Source organism: Dermacentor variabilis, chromosome 5, assembly GCF_050947875.1.
Source record: "Dermacentor variabilis isolate Ectoservices chromosome 5, ASM5094787v1, whole genome shotgun sequence".
Classification (NCBI taxonomy): domain Eukaryota; kingdom Metazoa; phylum Arthropoda; class Arachnida; order Ixodida; family Ixodidae; genus Dermacentor; species Dermacentor variabilis.
This window is the reverse complement of record NC_134572.1, coordinates 112,672,734-112,693,758: the sequence shown is the minus strand read 5'-3', so window position 1 is coordinate 112,693,758 and position 21,025 is coordinate 112,672,734. Positions and strand designations below refer to the sequence as shown.

The 21,025-nt window shown below is 47.2% G+C and overlaps 1 protein-coding gene across 1 annotated transcript in view; it reads right to left on the bottom strand.

Moving 5' to 3' along the window:
• LOC142583619 (disintegrin and metalloproteinase domain-containing protein 10-like) overlaps positions 1-21,025 on the bottom strand; it is a 47,297-nt gene that overhangs the window by 18,383 nt on the left and 7,889 nt on the right. The window contains exons 5-7 of the mRNA XM_075694110.1: positions 19,924-20,277; positions 13,317-13,503; positions 6,423-6,579 (exon numbers count right to left, since the gene is read on the bottom strand). Coding sequence (XP_075550225.1) covers positions 6,423-6,579; positions 13,317-13,503; positions 19,924-20,277 — 698 coding nt within the window. The remainder of the gene's footprint in view (positions 1-6,422; positions 6,580-13,316; positions 13,504-19,923; positions 20,278-21,025) is intronic.

Sequence of the window (21,025 nt, the reverse complement as noted above, 5' to 3'; positions counted from 1 at the left end):
GAGAGATTCTCACTGTGGGAGACTTTAATAGGCACGTAAGTGAACTGGACGGGTTCACAGATGGAAAAGGACGCCTCTTGTTTCGAATGACCGAAGAGATGGAATTAGTTGTGGCAACCCCCTGAAGGCGAACGCTAGTTTCGGTTTCAAGGAGCATCCGCGCTCACAGCGGTTGCCGGACGTCCTTACTTATTTTCTTTACTTGTCTTTTGGTGAATTATAAATCGGACGAAGCGTGGGAAGTGGTTGTCTTTTTGCGTCCGCCAAGTTTACCTCCGCTCACCCTCGCCACTCGCTCAGCGATATCACAAGTGAGATCGCGCTTGGTCAACTGCTTCGGTTGCCGTCCCAAGTATGAAGATGGGATAGATAAGACAAGAGAAGCTTGATCAGGCGTGCGACGGGCGAAAGACACAAGAAACCAGGTCAACCAAGCGTCAGACGAAGATGGCTAAACGGGGGATCGCATGTGTTGCGCGGCTCTGTGGTGTTCCAACAACGAGAATTCCAGTTCTGCAAAGTTTTTTCAGGTTTCCTATTGACAGTAGGTAAGCACAAGTATTTCACTTTATTTTCTGAGTAGGTATTCATTTTGCATCAGTAAACCAGATTTGAGTCGGCTGAAACAGGAGCAGTATCACTCTACCCATTCGTCATGATGGCAGCCCATCTGCTGTCGGTGAAAGACTTGTGCTGAAGAACTTGAGCGCGAGTTTGTTTTTATTGCTCAGTTGCCTTGCCTTAGGCTCAGCTTCGGTGCATGCAAGTTTTTGAGCACCTCTGTTACAGACGAGGCGCTATGTTAATTGTTTTGCTGGCAAAACGTATTTAATAATACCAGTAATGCAAGTGTAGCCTATTTAATGATAATTAAGTACGAATTGGTTATCCCTCTTGCGATGATTGGTTCCTTGCGTTGCTGTTGTGTCAAATTAGTGTCCGAATACTCGCCGCGCTTTTCTGTATATATGGATATGACGCAAAGTATGACGACAGGCAGATTATATGCGATTGTAAGCGCTATAGGAATAAGCTCCCTCATTCGGCATGTACTTCAAATAATAAGAGCGGTTATAAGCTACGTCCTGTTCATGAAGATGCATGTGGCCAGTTTAAAATACTGTGGGTCCTTGCTTCTCATGCTGCCAATGAAATACATGTATTGTACTGTACCTTCTTTCTGTAAGCCACAAAGTGCGTCACCGTCATGACATACCTGACAGTCAAGTTCCGTGTAACCAGCCCGTGATGGTTAATCTTCGCATTGGTTTGAATCTTCTGGAACCTATGTTCGCTCATTATGTATAAATTTCAGTTGTGAATCAAAATTGCTTCTGCAGATTGACACTTTCGCACTGCGTGGAGGTCAGTCTTTTTCCAGAATGGAATGTGTGAATAAAAGAAATACGTTCGACTTTTACTTGTGTTGAGCTTTGGATGACTGAGAAATCGGCCAGCTTTAGTTGATTTACTTGGCAACACACGAGCAAAATTAACGATTGATGGTGCCAAGAACTTATTTTCTTTATTCCGCCCCCCCCCCCTATATATGTGGACTAGCTGAACATGTCGCCCTAAACATAACCACAAGTTGGGAATTTCAAAGCGACTACTTTCACGAAATGACGACATGCAATATATTACCTGCGAATATTGGTAGTTAACGACGGTTTGCTATATAAATATTTTTCATTATAATTGCTTGGCACTGGTGAGTACGAGTGCTGTCCCAGTGCCTTAAATAATGAATGGAAGCTTCCAAGGTAAATGCGGCAGAAAAGAAACGCTTCGTCAACACAGCACCCTTCAGCGGGTCTGCTCCGTGATTTGAGCAATGTCGCCGCGCGGCCAGCGGACCTACAAGAGAGCACGAACCCAGCCCGCTTGCACGCGAAGTGCGGTAGGAGGGCTTCGCGGCAAGCCTCCTTATCCCGGCGGCGCGCCCTCTCCCTATGCCTTCGGACCTCATCAGTGACATCATGGAAGCATTGTTTTGTTTGTGAATTATTTCCAGTTGGATATCAGGCAACCGCCAGTGGTGGAAGCGGTGCTGCCGCCACGTATCGGCATGGGACCTAGTTTCCCCAAGGGAGGTATAAGGAGTTTCCGCACCATGGTTGTGGCAAATCTGAAACCACACTGCCATGGCCAGGTAAGCTGGAGTGCCCGTGGCAGCTCCACATCCATCGATTATGCCCTGGTATCAACAGGCCTTAACAACCCTCTTAGGAAGATGGAAATCGACGAGGAAGCTTTATACAGCCTGGACAACGACCACAATCATCGGCCATTTGAGTTCAGCTGCTCGGGCAGTTTGGCTGATGTCCAAAGAAACGGGGCAAGTACTTGCCCAGCCGAGCCATTCCGGATATCGCGGATGAGTTCGAGACGAGTGCGTTGAAAGTAGGGCACTCCAGGCACATTTTTGCCGTTGCCGTCACCATGATCTGTATAAAGACCAAGGGCGATAACAGCATCGCCGTGCGCCGTATGCTGTATGCGCGTATGCTGTATGTGCCTGCGAGGGTGATCCGACGATCGCGGCTCAATCTCGCATGCGCAAGGGAGTAAATCGGGGAAGAAGCGCACCGTCTTCTGTCGCGCGCAAGGAAACGGAGGGAGGGTAGGTAGGGTGGGGGGTGTCATACAGCTATAGCAACTGCGTATGGCTTGAAAGCGATCTGCTTTGCAAATAGAGTCTAGGTGGGCCGACGGCTCGCAGCTTTGTGCGGGCAGTTTTGTCACCACTCAGTTTGCGTTGAAATGATAGACAGCACGAAGGTCACTTCGCTCGCTTCTGCTGCCGCACTTCCTCACGCCAGCGTTTTGACAGCCAGTGTGCGCGGTCGTCGAGCGGGATGTGTGCATGTTTGCTCTGTGCCTGCTGGCACCATGCTTCGTTAGTTAGTAAGCGAGTGTTCACAAGTTTATACGGCAGCTAAAGCTACTATGCTTACTTATTATGGCTGTGTACTAATTTGCTATCGCAATCGATGCTTCTTCTTTCGGGCGACACTGCGACTTTTTTTCCGCTTTGACCCTCCTAATACTAACGCGTTAAAAAGGGAGAAAGAAGAGGGATCACAAGAAAATTTATTCACCTGTAGGCACGCGTAAACTGTGGTATGAACACAGCGTACAATTTAACGTATCGCACATACAATACTTTTTACTTGATATAAACGAAACACATGAGCAAACAAAATAGTAAATCGTGTCTGCTTGATACTGACTTTGCCACTTCCACTCCAAACACATTGTTATACAGCACGTACAAAATCATGAATAACATGTTGGTAGAAAGTGCACGCAAGACTGCCATCGACAGAACGCTATCTTGAAAAGCCTCCGTGCTTGCTCTGGCTAGTCAGCAGATTTCGCCTGCCTATGCGGCTAGCATTATTAGCAACCACAATGTAAATCTACAATGACGAAGTTCATTACGATTCCTTAATGTCTTTTAAAGTATCGTCAGTTATTGCAGAGTAAATATATCTTTGTTTATTTATTTATTTATTTATTTATTTATTTATTTATTTATTTATTTATTTATTTACAATACCGTTACTCTCGTTCGAGAGCGTGGCAGTTGGGCAATACAGTATATATTCATGTATATCAGTATGCATGATTTAAGTATAAAACACGATTAAAGAATATCTAGGTAGAACAGCTAAATAAAGGAAAGGAAGAAAAAGAAAAGCAATTGTCCAAGGACAGTAATAAAAAAAGGACGCCGAGTTTAGGAATACAGATGAAGGTTTCCACATGATATAACTAACATGATACTCAAAAAAAGAAAGAAACTAGCATTGTAGAACACGCATGTAACCATTTATACATGAAATACGAACGAACGGTAATATAACCCTTAACGCGCCACGAAATTGTACAGTATGGTGGAGAGGTGCGGTAATAACATATAACACTTAGAGAGAGAAAAGAAAGGATTTGAGAAGAAAAATCTAGGCAAGAAATTAGCAGGAAAAATGGCATTACAACAATCATCTTAGGACTCCGAATTATACAGTATAATATAATAATCATTTAATTTGGTAACATAGCATGGTATATGTTGACATAACAGCAACTAATTAAACATAAAAAATTAAAACAGTGCAATATCTGTGACGATGATTCACACGATGATAAAGAACTTTATTTATGCACTGCTACTTCTACCTGTGAGTTAAATCCTGATAATGATTCGATGTTGGTTATAGCAGGATTAAGTCGGTTCCATTCAGCTACTGTGAAGCGAAAGAAGGAATACTTAAAAGTGTCGTTGCTGCATGTGCATTCTGTTAAAGTGCACGCATGTTTGTTACGCGTTTTTTGATGTCTCATAATATGAAATTTACGCGGACACATCTACCTTATAGTTATTTTTAGTAGCTAAACTAAAAACTTCAGTCGAGCTTGTTTTGCTCTGGTAGATAGCGTTTGCAATCCAGACTGCGTTAGTAGATCAGTCGGTGTGTCAGCGCGTTTATATTTATTGCGAATGAACCTTATGGCCTTTCTTTGGTGTTGCTTCTAATTTTGTCATGTGAGTCATTGAATGAGGAAACCAGACCGTGTTTACGTATTTGAGAACTGTTCTAACGAACATTGTGTAGGCCAGTAGCTTCGTTGATGCGGCAGAGAGCGCAAGGCTTCTTTTGAGGAAGAATATTTTGCGTAACGCTCCTGCGGTGATATTCGTAATATGTTTATTTCACCTGAGGTCTGAGGTTAGTGTAACTCCTAGTTATTTATGCGGTGTACTTCAGTTAGCAGTATGCCGTTAATCTCATATGTAAATTTAGATGGTCTTGTTTTCCTTGTTACGGTCATGGTCACAGATTTTTTATGTTAACTGACATCTTCCAATTAGTGCACCAAGTAGCTAGAGTGTTGAGGGATGTGGTCGCTATAATTAGCCTGTAAATATACGTACATGTAGATATATGCAAGCAGAAATATCATGCGGGTACATTTTTTTTTCTACTGGGAGTGCAGAAAGGTATTGCCTACTCACGGTATGACCAAGCTGATCACTTCTGGACCTGGGTACCTGCCCGCTCGTTACAATGGTTCGTGCGTGTTGCGATGCTTCACGTATCTGTACATTACATCAGATTCTTCTTAATATTGAAGAGCCGCATTATTACTAAAGCAAATATCTTTCACCCGTTTTCGTGATGGCGGGTCTTTCACTCCTAATGCGAAGGCACCGATGCAAATGGCGCGTGCCTTCGCGCCAATGAATTGCGGGGCGCATTCGTCGCCAAACGCCAACTGTCACAGCTATTTGAATAAGTACTAGTTATTTGACTATTACAGCTCTCACGTGCTGCCGCGCGAGGGCATCAGAAGGTTTCGATGCTGCGATGTCGCGTTCGGGGACAACCCCACTCTTCTCGCGCCACCCTCTCCCTCTTTGAGAAGGCTACGGCGGTCGGACAGAAGTTTAGCAGTCGCCTTCCGCACCGGCGTTCACGCGCAACAAAGTTACCCGTTCTAGCCCCGTTGTATAGCGTTGTATAGCGTTACCCGTTGTACAGCGTTGTAGCCACCACTACAACGCTATAATACCACCGGTTAACGACTCTGTTCTGCACAGAATTACGAAATGCATGAAACAACGAACGCCACCTAAATAAGCTCACTGCAACAAATATACGTCTGCAAGCGCATCAGTATTTTATGAGAGTGAACAGCTTTCTAGAAGCTTTCGGCATTTCAATTGCGTTAACAATCATCATCGATGGTTTCTGCACAATTTAAACCAAGGCGACTGTTCTATTTCCCTTGCTGCGGGAAAGTGCTACGATATAGAATACAGCTTTTTTTCGCGTGTCCCTAACGTCCTCAGATTGGTTCAGTAGTTTACTAACTCGAGAGTATGTACGGCACACGAATTTTAAATACGAAAGGTTCAAGCTGAAGCTTCTTCTTTTATAAAAGAAGAAACGTCGGATGATATACAAAGGCTGGTCCCTCTAAGTCTGTGAATCATTATTTGCAGTTTGTATTTATTCTTGCTACAAACCGGCAAGAAAGTGTAGTCACATGACGCCTAACGCAGATATATATCTATATATCTGCGTGTATATATATATATATATATATATATATATATATATATATATATATATATATATATATATATATATATGTGTGTGTGTGTGTGTGTGTGTGTGTGTGTGTGTGTGTGTGTGTGTGTGTGTGTGTGTGTGTGTGTGTGTGTGTGTGTGTGTGTGTGTCCCCGCAGATAGACAGCGGACGTGCCAGCACGATCGTTTCAGCCAGTTGGAGCGTGGTTTACATATGTGGTTTAGAAAGTACCAGGAGTGACACCGTACATTCACTTTGGCATGTGCAAAACGCCAGCCTGGAGAGACATGGAGTGGCAACTCTGTTAGCCAACGGGACCTCACCTGCAAGCGGCGCCCGACTTGAGGGTGCACCCTTGAGCGTTGACGGTATTTCTGCGGGCGTAGCAGCACTTCTCTTGGCATTGGGCCTCGGTGTAGCCGCAATCGCACTGCTCCTCCCCTTCGCGTAGGCCGTTGCCGCAGATAGGCCCGCTGTCAGCTGTACGGGTTTCCGGAAGCAATAGCGGGTGGGAGAAGGTTTACCAAAGACTCGTGAATAGCGACCATCTTCGTTTTAATTTTATTGATCATAGTTCGCCAGGAAAACGTGGGAGACACGGCTGTGCACAAAAGCGTGATTTGTGATTAATTATGTTTCTTCGCCTTTCTTCCTCCTTTTCTTTTCAGCGAGTTAGTCTACAAATACAGGGTGTCCGGGTAAATTTAATAATTTCAGGAAAAAGTCGAAAAAGAGGCCATAAATTCAGCAAAACAAAAGTTATTGGTCACGCGAGAAAGGGACATAATTAGGTGAAAAGATTTCAAAGTGACATTACTCAAAGAAGTTACCCTCAGCATCCACAACTGCCTTAAGGCGGCTCCGGAATCTGGCACATGCGACCTTCACCGTGTCCCGAGGGCGACCAGCAGTACCCCCCCCCCCCCCTTGTATCTTGTCGATCAACGGGGTCTTGGTGTTGCTGGCATTAGCGTTTGGTTAGCTCCTCAAACTTGCCCCGCACATAATAAATTATAGGATTGCAATCAGGGCAGTTTTGGGGCCGGTGAAATCGTAAAAATTCTCGTACAACCACTTCTGAATTTTCCCAGCGGTATGACAGAACGCCGAGACTTGATGTCACACGTAGCACCGTCCGGCAGTACCCCTACACACAAGGCTTCACAAGAAATGTACAGCAGCTCCACATACCTATTCGAATTGAGGCCCGAGTCCCTATGTAAAGGCGTGTGAGGGCATCCCACTACGCTCACTGTAGACACATCCAAACGCCTTCACACTGGGGAAATTTGGATCTTTGTGACACGCGGAACATAGAAAGCTATCTTCAGCCACGGCTGCATACTCTGCATTGATTGCGCCCCTGCTTTTCATGTCGTAACTCTTTTACGGTGTTTAAAGTGCATAGAGCAGCTGTTTTATTGGCGCAATTTGGCTGCCCGGCGCGAATCATCATAATCCGTAACTCTTTTGTAATGTTTTGTTGGCTTCCTCGCGCACATTTTAATACCGTTTGATTTTATTGATTTATGAGAAACAAAAGATAACAATTATATTTCAACTAAAGCAATATATATTGGCAAAGCCTATCTCTATCTAATTACACCAACTGTCAAATTTAACACGACCATTCGGTATAACCGATATGTACTCGCTAAATGTTCCTTTCTTTCGATCTACTCTTTTCATATCATCTATCGTGCCCAGGGTTAATCGCGGGACAAGGACATCGTGCGAGCCACTGACATGAGCCGAAAAGAATAGGCGAAGAAAGAAATCGTTACGAAAGTGAGGCCGTAGCTCTGAGGCGTAATACCCCGTGACATTTACAACGAAGCTGTCACAGCGACTGAAAGCGCTCGAAAAACGGCATGAACGTGTTTTTCCGATGTTCCATGAGAACTAAATGATGCCCCGCGTTTACATTTGCGAATATTGCAAAGAATGTTCTGGATGATTCATGGGCAAAGACTGAAGTCTGTGAGTCAAATCACAGTCAGTCAATCAATCAGTTAGTCTTAGGTACCAGATAGAGTAAAAACCGACATATAAAGGTGGGACCCCGGAACCATAAGGCCGTTGGAGGGATCTTTGTAGTAAACAAAAGTTTTCACGAGTACGAATTAATAGATAAGGATAAGAATGAAATTCAGAAGATGCAAGGCAGTACGTGATTATGCAATTACATAATGCTTAGTTACAAACACATAAATATACAATACATAATAAAATTATGGGGTTTTACGTGCCAAAACCACTTTCTGATCATGTGGCACGCCGTAACGGAGGACTCCGGAAATTTCGACCAGCTGGGGTTCTTTAATGTGCACCGAAATCTAAGTACACGGGTGTTTTCGCCTTTCGCCCCCATCGAAATGCGGCCGCCGTGGCCGGGATTCGATCCTGTGACCTCGTGCTCAGCCGCCCAACACCATAACCACTGGGCAACCACGGCGGGTACAATACAGAATCATGCAAGGCGATACATAGGAAACGTTGTCATGAAAATAAAACGTTCTTTTTCTCTCTATTTTAAGGCGTTAGAAGATGTTTAAGGCGTTAGAACGTTATAATGTTTCCCCGGTGTCCTCGATAAATCTAATGTGGCGCCTAGTTTATATTTGGTGAAAGATGGTAGCGGAATACGGGTGATTGTGCACGCGAAGTTTAAAGTGTGCGCGTAACTACGGCAATTGCAGCAGATTATCTATACAAGTGCTCGAAAGCGTTGTACAGCCGTTATACACCACGTTTCCTAGTTTTATAGGATGAACAAATGTGGCACGATATTTGCGCTACCGGGGAATGGGAGCCACATTATGGGTCATGCGCTCGCATAAATTCAGAAGCATGTGACGTATTTACGATCTTTTCAGAACACTATTTGTAAAAGCGCCGCAGAGCGTTGCACGTGTTGTTTCACGAAGCACGTATAATTTTGCCCACTGTTCTTGGAGAAGTGAGTTGAGCCAGCTTCATTTCTCATGGAAATGTGGGGAACTTTATGACCGATAGGTACACAGAATTTTAAAGTGTTGTTGTGGTTAAATTACGGTCTTTGCAGTAAACTTATTTTTCACTGCTCGAAAATACGATCATAAGAGTTATGCGCATGTTTCCTCGGTGTCCTGGGGGAATAAAATGTCGCAGTGAAATTAAATTTTCAGGAAGGCCGTATTTTGGGTTATGCGCGATGCATTTTAAAATGTATAGTTTATTTACGGCTACAAAAAATATTAATGCACCTTCTAGAGTATTCGCTGATAAATTGGCTGTGATTCGGCAAGGTCGGACAAGTATGCTGTGCTTGCTTATTCGTTCGTTCGTTTGTTTATTTGTTTGTATGCTTGCATGTTTGTTTGATGGACGCTTTTTGTTTGCATGTCTGTCTGTCTGTCTGTCCGTCCGTCCGTCCGTCCGTCTGTGCCTGTTTGTTTGTTTGTTTGTTTGTTTGTTTGTTTGTTTGTTTGTTTGTTTGTTTGTTTGTTTGTTTGTTTACTGCGGTTAAATAGTTGAGCACGGTTAAGCTGGCTTTGTAGGTTTCAGCGCAAGAAGATGTACTTTTATAGGCGTCCCAGACTAGCTACATTTGTCGTGATCTTGACGAGACACCCAAGTTCGTGTTCATTACGCGTCTCGCACTGTTGTCGCACGCTGCACGCACCGCAGGAACGTGGGCCATAACAGCAGCGTCATTCCTTCCCCCGTGTAGTATGCCTCCTGATGGCCTCCTACAGACCTCACTTTCTTCCTGAATGGTTTAGCAATATTTTGGCTTGCATTCAGTACAGTGCGTCGACTGGGAGGTTGTGCTTAACACTTTCCGAGAAAGTGAAGCCAGTAAACCGTTACGCAAGTTGTGACGGTACGAAAGCGAAACGACCACGGTGATGCTTTTACCTTCGAAGCAATTCTCCCGCTTGCTGTCACCCTTCAGCATGGGCTGTATCACTCCGCTGATGTTGCCGATGCTGCAGTTCGAGAAATGGAAGTTGTTGGGAAGGGCACCTCGGGTGGCTTGCGGGTACATGATGTAGTTCCCACCTCTCTTGTCACCCGGCACGCACGGGCTACTATCCGGCTCGTCGTGCTGCGAGGCGAGGACGTTCGGCCACTGTGACGATGATTACTCGCCGGCGATTGCACCCGCCAAACAGTTATCTTAAAGCGAGTTGCTTTCTTTGCCTATCTCGCCCGTTTTCGTGGAGGTCAGTGTTATAGACAGACTACTAAACCGGCGCTCGAGCCACTGGAGATAACGCACATGACAGATCGTCAGATCGGCTTATATTTATAGCTACAGATGTGCCGGTTAGCGACTCTGTTCTTGCAACGAAACAGTAAACGCCGCCTAAATATACTCACTCCAACAAATATACGCCTCCGAGCGTATCGTTTGTTTAATAAAGCGAATAGCTTTATACAAACGTAGGGCTATTCGCTAAGACTCAAAATCATCGTCGGTAGTCTCTGCACATTTTTTTTTTTTTTAGGACTGTGCAGCACGAGCCTTGAGACCTTCCTGAGACATCAATGTTGTGTACATGCGCCTCGCTGCGCATCCACGGCAACGAGGCCCCAGATCCAATCAGCACTTCAGCAGCTGACAAAATGGACATGTCCTCTAGGTGGACTCTTGCAGAATACTTCCCCTGCACTTTTCCTCCCATGCCCTGGCGTGCCGTGCACTGGTGTGCTACGCTGTAGTTTGCGTGCCTTAAACTATTCTAAAGTACATCATACTTGAACACACCCCACCTGGAACCACGGGGAGCAGCATCGAGGCGTCCCCAGGTGTTGCGTTACAGTATTTGCACATGCTGAGATGGTACGTCACAGGACCGAATGACGTACTACCTAATTCTGAACATTCGTGAGCGCTGACGCTTTTGTCAAGTTGGTACAACTGCATTGCAGAAACAGCGCAACTCACACGAGCGCAGAAAAGAAAAAAAGGCCAGCAAATCCCACGCCCTGTGGGAATCGATGTTATGCGAAGCGGTGTGCGGGGAGCCTACCAAACTAATGAGACGACCATAAGAGCCCCAAGACGTAGGCGGCTGTTTCATGACCTACATGACAGGCATGTCACGACATTCATGTCATGACCTGTCATTTATGTTCCTCATACAGCCCTGTCGTACTTTGCCAATTCTGGTCGTACCAAGTTAACGAAACGACCATGAGAGCACCAAGACGTAGGCGGCTAGATAGATACTGTCAAAGTGGCAAATGTTCGCCCAAGAGATGATTTGCATTTAAAATTGCCCCCTTTCACCCGAAGGCGAAGCATTAAGATCGACAGCATGGTTTATCGTTGTACTGAAGGCGTCTCAGGAGGCTAGCGTGATCAGCGTGGCGTTGCAGGTGTAGCCCTTCGGATGGCGCACGAGATGCGATTAACAGAAAACACACAGACGCTACTCGACACCGTCAGCGCTCTGCGCGTTCCAGTTTGGCCTTGGCAGAGCTTGAAGGTCACATTTATGGAACCAGGCGTTTTCTACGTTTGTACCTGGAGCAGTAGAGCTCGCTCTACTACACCACCTTCAGACCAATACGTTCCTTAGTCCGGCGGTCACCCGGTACTTCATGCCGGAAACCTCTGGCATGTGCCCGACTTGTCAGGTCCTCGCCGACACCTTTCACGTCGTGACTTCGCGCCCCGCTACTCCACTCTTTCTCATTCCCTTTTCCCGTCCCTACTAGAGAGGCTTGGGAGGAGTACCTGCTCGGCTGCTCTACCTTGGAAGCTCAACGTTCCTTGGTGCGCGCGCCCGGGCAGCGGCCATCTCCAATGGCGTCCCGGACTAGGGGCTGCCACTCAGGCGCACAGCAAGCAACTCTCTTATTAACTTCTTGAAAAAAATGTTTTTACCACCACTACCACCACCACCTATCACTCTAGAACTCGCATACCGGCGCCCAAACTGGCGCGGCCGGCGTGTGTGTTCTCTGTCTACGTCCGTGTCAAGTTGCGCTGTTTCTCACCAGCATCTGAACATCGCGCTTCGCGTCCACCACTCAAGTCAGCGCACTCACAGGTGATCCAAAATTGTGACCCATCTCGTGACAGAAGGTGATCTCGCTGGAGGCCTGTGACACTTGATCGCCGTAGTTGAGGAACGTGATGATGCCCGTGTTGAGGCTGAGCCTGGTCAGCCCGTGCTTGTGGCCGTACTGGTCAGTCTGTACAAGCTGGCTCTTGTCGCACACACCCAGAGTGCTCGCTGCGTGCATGTTAAGTTCACTCACTTCATTCACAGCATCGTTCATGCCGGGTCCACACGTAAGGATAAATCGTCATTTTGGTGGCTCGCGGATTTGGCATCACGTGACACGTACTTCACCGCAATCGTGTAAACCACTGCCTCTATATCCAGTTCCAGCGCGGACAAGTTCGCTTCTTTGAGCCTCTCTTAATTCCTGCTCTATTAACTTTCGTGTTACGCTAAATATTTCTATTAGCAAAAACAAACAAAAGCATATCGTTCCTGATTATTAGCTCGCTTGCTGACAATATTGGCGTAGCATGTATACAAGCTTGACAACTTGCTCTTGGCGTACGTCCGCATTGTATATCCTGTGATATTACGTGCAGCACATGTCCTGCCTTACTTTGTTCTTACAAGACTTCGAGTTGCCAAAGCTCCAAGGTGCAAACAGTCAAGTCATTTGCTCTGAGAACCGCAGCTGTAATAGCGTTTTATACATTTCTCCATACCTTCGCTGAATCATAGGCAAAGAAAAAAAGGGGAGGATAGAGGACCTGATCCACAAAAACACCTTTAATGAAAGAGCGGTTCGACCTGTAAAGCCAATAGCCAACATTTCGTGAAGTGGTTTGCTTGCTTCTTTTGGGATCCATTGAGTGCATTCTGTTCGTAAATCTTCTGATTTCCAACCACCCAGTTCCTGTTGCTCGAAATCTTAATAGCTTAAAACAAGCGACACGACAAGAAGAGAGACACAGGGCTGAACTTCACTTAATATTTTCCTCCTTGGCGAAATGCATGCCTTTCTGAACATTTCCAATAATGCCAACCTGCTGGAAGTTAGTACCCCGCAGGTCGCTTCATCCTGATGTTCGTTTTGCTCGCTGTTTTCTCTCATCATGAACAAGCAACCAGCCCAAATTTCCGTCTATATGTTTATATTCCAAATTGCGCTTAAGCGTAATGTATTTGGCACCGTGGCGTAAAAGAAGAGACACTGACTTGTTGAATTTCCCACGTAGGCCAAACCAAGGACGCCGTCCGCGAAGTCGCGGTATGTCCACGTGTACGCGAGGCAGTAATCGTCGAAATTGCCGGACCGTGCCGTCGTCAGCAGGAAGAGAGCCGCGTCCATGTGCTCCTGACAGAACTGGTTCTCCTTGTCTGGGCAGCTTGCGGTATCGTTGATCTGCGGCAAACATGTCGGCCCTTTTAGTAGGGTCAACCAGGAACAATCTCCATAAATCTTATGCTGGACCTATCATTAAGCCATTCATAATTTGTTCATTTGACACCGAGCGATATACCTACTGGCCTGTCTGACTGGATTGAGCGGCTAAGCCCAAAGAGCGTGTTGGGACCTCGGTTTAGCGGAGGCAAAGAATACGCGTTTTGACAGCTTGAGAACGGAGAGTTGACTGGCTTTATTCAAAAGTAAAAGCAGGCGCCCAATCGGGCGCCTGCTTCCAAGAAAGAGCAGGGGGCGATGACCCCCCGTGGAGGTAAGGCTAGGTAAAATTTTCCAGAAGCGGAGACGACGTAAAGTGACGGACGGTTGCTACAAGCGAAAGCGCCGAGAGCTAGGGCCGAAATTCGCGTGTTCGACTTTTGGGACTTCTTACCAGTTTTGTTGTTTAACTGCTGTAACCATTGCTTTTCAGAGTGATTCACTTGTACCACGACATAAATACCTTAGAAACAAAACTTTACTAATTTATGTGCTTTGTACTTTTTCCAAGTTTTCTGACCATTCCTCAACTGTTACGAAACACAAGATGTAATGCAATGAGCACGAGTCCGTATCACGTGCCAGTCACCCGCGCATCATTTGTTTCCGCCCAGATATACTTTTCTGGCGAGCTTATATCTAAACCGCACTGTTAAGGGTCGTAGCAACTATCAAAACAAGTAACTGGTTCGTACAAGTTAGCACTTACTACGCATTTTACTTCTTTAACAAGGAAGCTATATGTTACCACGGAATCTCTCCTGTTCTTTTCAAACACGCGAGTTCTCAGGTGGTGTTCCTAGGGATAATTTAGAGAAATTACACGAACTCTATTACTGAGACCCATTGTCGGGACAGGGATCACAGAGAAATTGGCACGCTTCTCAGCTTACCCAGCAGTTAAGGTTGAATTCTTTTCCCCATTTAATTTCAGGACGCTGCCCTTATATATCTATAGTCTCCAATACACACGCGTTCAAAATACATCACACAAAAATACCTGAAGACGCCTCTCACACCACACGTCTTTTGGGGTATCAGCGGAACCGACTGTACCAATAATGTTTTCAGGGTGCGTTAAGCCCAATTTACTGACTCCTTTACGATCTTCTGCCGTGTGAATCATAAGGAAAAATTCCGGTGGTGCTATAAGCGTTAAGAAACTGACTTTCTTTGTCATCACTGCTTTCTTGCTGAAAGGAAGCTTGCATGATCCGACTGCACAAGTTCACGGAGCAGGAACATTTGAGGAATTCATAAAATTTATCGTGGCTTTGGTTGTCAGCCTGCAATTCGGTGTTGCAGTTTGGTGACTGAGAAGGGAAGTTTATACGATGCACTCTTCAGTTCTCGTGCTCCGGAAACTTCAAAAGTCAGGGGTACGTGTATGTTGCCGGTGATAGGTGATACAGAGACTGTGCTACGTCTGTTTACATGTCATGCCTCAGAAAATGGTGGTTGGTGATGGATCGGTCGGTGTCCAATCAGTTATATAATGTGTGTGTGAAGGTTACATGTGCGCCGAACACAAAACATTGCACGAAATTACATGCCACATATAGAGAGAATCTTTCATGTATCAAAGGTGGAGGGGTCGGCCTGAGTGTCGTGTCTCTCGCCTGCTACTCCACGTTGGGGAAGGAGTTTAGGCGAACGACAGATATATAGTACGGAGATGAAGCAAGGTACGGTAAAGATGATCATAGCTGTTGCACAGTTTACAGTTCGCGTGTAACCCATATGCGTGAGTGCGTCACGGCACATCCATCATGTCAGAGGTCACATATAGTCACAACAGGTCATATAGGTCAACAGTCAACAGGTCAACAGTCATATAGGTCACAACAGGTCACATATAGGGTGAAAGTAAACAAATTTGCACGCATCGCTGTAAGTTGTACAGTGTTCAAGTACGGGCTTCACCAAAGCTTCGTTTTACATGTGCGCTGGGTCTGCATGACTTTGTGCCTTTATTTTATGTTTTGTTTCTTTGTTTTGCATTTGTACAAAAAGTCATAAAATAAGCTATTATCAAGAGATTATTATAAAAAATAATCGGCCCTTCCACTCTGTCAAGAAGGACGACTAGCGAAGCTGTTATGCGTTCTTCTAAACTGACGAAATTATGTATATGTGTGACTATATATATGCACTTAAAGCCCACGTCTCGCCAGTGCTGCTTTGCAACCGCCGGCGCTCAAGTTCCCAGTTCTGCTCATGCCGCCGTTCTTGACGGGCACGCTGCGGGTCCTCGCCGTACGGCACACACGACCGGCCAGGCTCATCGACGGGCGCACGATCGGTCTTAGCGGCTTCCTGCCGTCGGAGCGCCCATTCCCTCGGTCGCTCCCGTCGTCGTTCTAGAAGGAGATGTTGCTCCTCTTCGGTGCGCACGATACGCGTTCGCCCCATGGAACCGCTCCAATAAGGTCGCTAGGAGACCACTGACGTCACTCTATAGACGAATACACATTGGACGATACACACGTGTACATTTATTACGGCCTTTACACGGGCACACTCGCTATAGCGGCGCGCCCCCCTAGCGGCAACGAACGAGGGCCGCGCCGAGCACAATGGGCCATCAATCATTACACTCGATACTTGCGACGAGCGCACTAGGATGAACAATGGGCCATCCATCATAGGTTTTGACATTCATGCCAATGAACCTACAAGACTAGACTCTCTTTTGCACTAACTCTGGAGAGAAAGTAAAACATCTTTATTAATAATATTTGAATGGCGAGAGCAGTGTGGGAGGAACCCTAAGTCCAGGGTCCCTAAGATGATTCCGGCGATGTTTCGAGCCCGTTGTATTACAGCTCGGAGGTCCTCGGGAGGTCCGTCGCGGAAGGCATCGTCCCACAGCTCTTTGTTGCGTAGGGGGTAAAGGAGAGTTGGCAAGGGAGGAAAGAAGTTTGCAGTGCACTCAATCGTGACGTGGAATATTGTGGGCGAGCTGCCACAACCAGGGCAATGATTTGCATAACAGTGTGGGTAGAATTCATTGAGAGAGACAAGATTTGGAAAAGTTGCGGTTTGTAACTGGCCTAATGCCACTGCTTCCTCCCGCGAGAAGGACAGCGGTGGTGCTGCGTGGGTGCGACGAATGCGTGTATAATGACGGAGAATGTCTTTGTAACGGAGCAAGGGATCCCCCCACTCTGAACTAGTCGCCTCACCACGCCGAGTCGCCCGGAGGGAAGTTTCTCGGGCAACCGCATGTGCGCGTTCGTTACCCGGCAGCGAGGTATGACCAGGGGTCCAGAGTAAGTGGATGCGGTGAGGTGTGGTTGGTGTATTTTGCGGGATCTGTTTAAGAATTTGATGTGCCGCTCTCGGGATGCCATGTCCTGATAGGAACGCCCGGGATGCCTGTTGCGAGTCCGTCAATATATACACTTCCTCAGGAACACGGATGGCGTATCGAATTGCAAGAGCAACACCGAGAATTTCTCCGTAAGCGGCATTTGTTCTGCGCATTGCAGCAGAGTCTCTCAGGGATTCGGTGCCATCCAAAACTACCGAAGATAGCCCTTTTGAGTGCGTGATGTGTCCGTGTATAAAGTATGTGTTTCCGGGATGTTTGCAAGCATGCGGCCAATGTATCGTACACGGGCTTTGCGCCGCCCTTTGTCATGCTCGGGATGCATATTACGTGGCAATGGATGAATATTTAGTGCTTGGCGTATCGCTGACGACAAGATCGTTGGGCGGGTTTCAGACTCAAGGGGTGGGACAGAATATCCTAGCCGTGTGAAAGATGGCGGCCTGTAGGAGTGAGTAGGAGGCGCTGGCGATGGCTGACCCAATGTGCCTCTAGCAGCTCGCCTAGTGTGTTATGTGTCCCTAAGTTAAGGAGACGGCGTGTGGAAGTATAGTTTGGGAGGCCATGGGCCAGCTTCGTCGCTTTGCGAATCATTGCGTCTATGCGAAGTTGCGCTTGGATCAACCGCTGAAATGGGAGATGGTATGTAAGGCGGCTGATCACGCATGCCTCCACCAAGCGCAGCAGGTCCTCTTCTCGAAGGCCCGAGCGCCTGTTGGAGACCCTCCGGATCACGGCCAGAATTTGCTCAATCTGTCTGGATAGAAGGGAAACAGTGTAGTTTGACCTGCCATCCGCTTGGACGTGTAGGCCGAGGATACGAGCACGATTAACCTGTGGTATCGGTGTGCCATCCACGTGCACAGTGATAGGGGAAGTACAGGAACGGCTCCAGGGGCGAATGATTATGAGCTCCGACTTTTCCGGAGCACATCTTAAGCCGCATTTTCTCGCGTACTCGGAAACTGTATCGACTGCTTGCTGCAGTCGGTCCTGGATGGCTCTGTCGGAACCCCGTGTCGACCAGATAGTAATGTCATCCGCATAAATAGCGTGGGCGACATCAGGGACCTGGTCGAGTAGCCGGGGGAGCCCTGCGAGCGCGATATTGAATAGAGTAGGGGAAAGAACTGAGCCCTGGGGTGTCCCACGTCCTACAAGGCGAATCGTACCGGATCGATGCGGTCCCATTCCTACGGTGGCTGTGCGATCTCGAAGAAATGCGCGGATATAGTTGTACATACGAATTCAACAGTGTGAATGTGCAACATTGCGAAGGATGAGGTCATGTTCAACATTATCGAATGCCCCTTTTAGGTCTAAGGCGATGAGTGCTCTCGTTTGGGCGGACGACGGAAGTCCTATGACCTCCTTCCGCAATTGTAAAAGCACATCTTTGGCAGACAGATGAGCCTGATATTCGAATTGAGAGTTAGAAAAGAATGATTTTTCTTCGAGGAAGGGCTGCAGATGGCCGCAAGAGTAGATGCTCCATGAGCTTACCAATGCAGGATGTTAGGGAGATGGGTCGTAAGTTTTCAACTTTAACAGGCTTGCCCGGTTTGGGGATCAGTGTGATGTCGGCGTGTCGCCATGTTTGGGGAAGCATGCCCTTGCGCCAACAATCATTGAAGATATGGGTGAGGTGGTTAATATCCGCGTCACGGAGGTTACGAAGGGTGGCGAATCGGATGTGGTCGGCTCCCGGTGCCGTGTTGCGGCGTAGGTCTTGTAGGACCAACCGCACCTCGTCAGATGTGATGTCTGCATCGAGAAATTCGTTCGCCTCGCCTACATAAGGATAGTCAGGGTACTGCGGCGGCGGGCCTGTGGGTATGAAATGCTTCTCTAGCTCTCTGAGGAGTGTCGAGACATCGTCCCTGTACTCGTGCATTAGGATGTGCAGCTGTTGAAATGTTTTTCCCTTTGTTGTGGTGGGATCTGTGAGTGAGCGAAGAATCGACCACGTTTTTGCTGTGCTCAATGTGCCTGAGAGGCGATCGCAAAATCCTCGCCAGTTATTCCTCGTAAAGATCTCTGCATACTCCTGAGATTCCCGTGTAATTTGATCTATACGTTTCCTAAGTTTGCGGTTGAGACGTTGTCGTTGCCATCGTCGTGTCAACCCTCTGCGGGCGCTCCAAAGATGAAGTAAATGCGGATCTATGTCTGGTGTCTCGGTTGTGGTGCGCAGTGTGCTCGTGGTGGGGCCTCTAGATCTTGTGCGAGAGAGTCAAGCCAGCGTTGGTACCCTTGGCGCTCAGGTGGGTCCTGGCGACGTTCCCTGAATTTCGCCCAATCCGTTATACGCACATTTCGCTCGGGCCTGCGCGCACCCCGTAATGACAAGGTGGTCGCCACAATGTAGTGGTCACTACCAAGGTGCTCCTCTAAAGGCACGTGCGCAACGACTGGGCCAGTATTGCGCACGAAAGTAAGGTCAGGGCAGGTGTCACGAGATACGCTGTTGCCCATCCGAGTGGGGTGCTCTGGGTCGGTAAGCAGTGTGTATCTCATGTTACAGATGGCATTCCATAAGCGGGTCCCTTTAGCCTGCAATTTAACGTAACCCCATGCAGTATGTGGAGCGTTAAAGTCGCCGGCCACCACACAAACCCGTCGAGAAAACATTTTTTCTTTGTCGACGCGACGGTATACACGCACGGACGCAGAAAATTTGTTGGAGTGGCCATATACAGCTTCGCTGTAGAAAGCCGCAATTACGATCGAAGCCAGAGTGACGAAGTTTTAGAAAAATGTATGCAATTTCTATCGTTCGTATGCTTTTATAAACGTCACAGTGTCGGCACGCGGAGAGATTAGCGCCAAATTTATCTCAAGTACACTTTCGGTGCGAAAGCATAGGTTCTATAGCGATACCTTATTCACCTCTAGCAGCCGATCCTGCAAGCGTGCGCGCGGAAGACTGGAGGGAAAAAGAAAATAAGAAGTATATATGCCTTATATGCCTAAGCATCTTAGGATGTTCAAATAAACTGATTTGATTGATTTGATTGATTGAGCATACGCTGTCATTATGGGAATGGTACCTTAATTCGGTGCACGGTGAAACTGACGTCTTGAACTCCGCCGAAGCTCGTGCGGCGGTAGACCTCGGAAGCCCGGGCCACGTGACCAGCAATGAGCGTGGAGAGGCGCTCGCGCGTGCGCGCCGCGTCGCCGTCCTGCTCGTGGTAGTGCTTGTACAGCAGGTGGTCGACGGCAATGTGCAGGCCGCACACGCGGTAAGTACGCACGCTCTTCCTCCGCTGCACGGGACCGGCCACAGGGCCACCGTCGTGCTCGTCTTCCGCGTCGAGGTAATAGTGCTCCTCGGCTCCCTGTGCTGCCAATGGCCTCCGACCCGTCCAACGCTCGGTCCTTGAGCCGTGTACGTGGCTTTCCTGTGTACAGGGTGTCCCGGCTAACTTAAGCCAGATTCTTTAAAAATATATATATGCGATTGCCACGTAGCGGGACAGAACCAAGGTAATGTTGTGGGCCGTCGCTTGGAGATGCTCAGTCCTTTTTTTCATTCCGCCTAACTATATGATTAATCTTAATTAATTAACTTCTTGAATATTATAGTTAGATGAAAATTGTCAGTGAGAAAATTGTAAAGCGACATGGAATACTCCCGATACAGCTTTCTGTTGCTCAATACGTGCTACAAAAAGTTTTTTCCGAGCGTGAAAGAAGCCCGCAAATTCACGCAATATTGCCGCGCGACTGGCCGCTCGAGGCAGTTTGCGTGTATTTGCAGGCAGCTTTCACGCTCGAAAGACACTTTGATGTAGCGCGTATTGAGCAACAGAAAGCTGTATCGGGAGTTAGTCATGTTCTCAGCTGCTCTCACGAACAGTTTTAGTGTAAGAATATTTTAGTGAGTACGGGTCACGATGGTTGCATTATTCCCGCGATCGAGGTATGTGCCGGTGTTCGCGCGGGGTGGAAGTGAACGAAAGGTTGGCCTGTAACGCGGCAACAGTGCACAAGTCAACATTTCTTGTTTCTTTCCTTTCTTTTTTTAGAGAAAGCAGACGCTAGCACCTATATATTGCAAATTTCGCTTAAATATTTTTTAGTAATAATCGAAACGGGCAAAAAGTTATCGAGCCCACGCGATGATTCGAGCTTCCAATCCGTAACGCT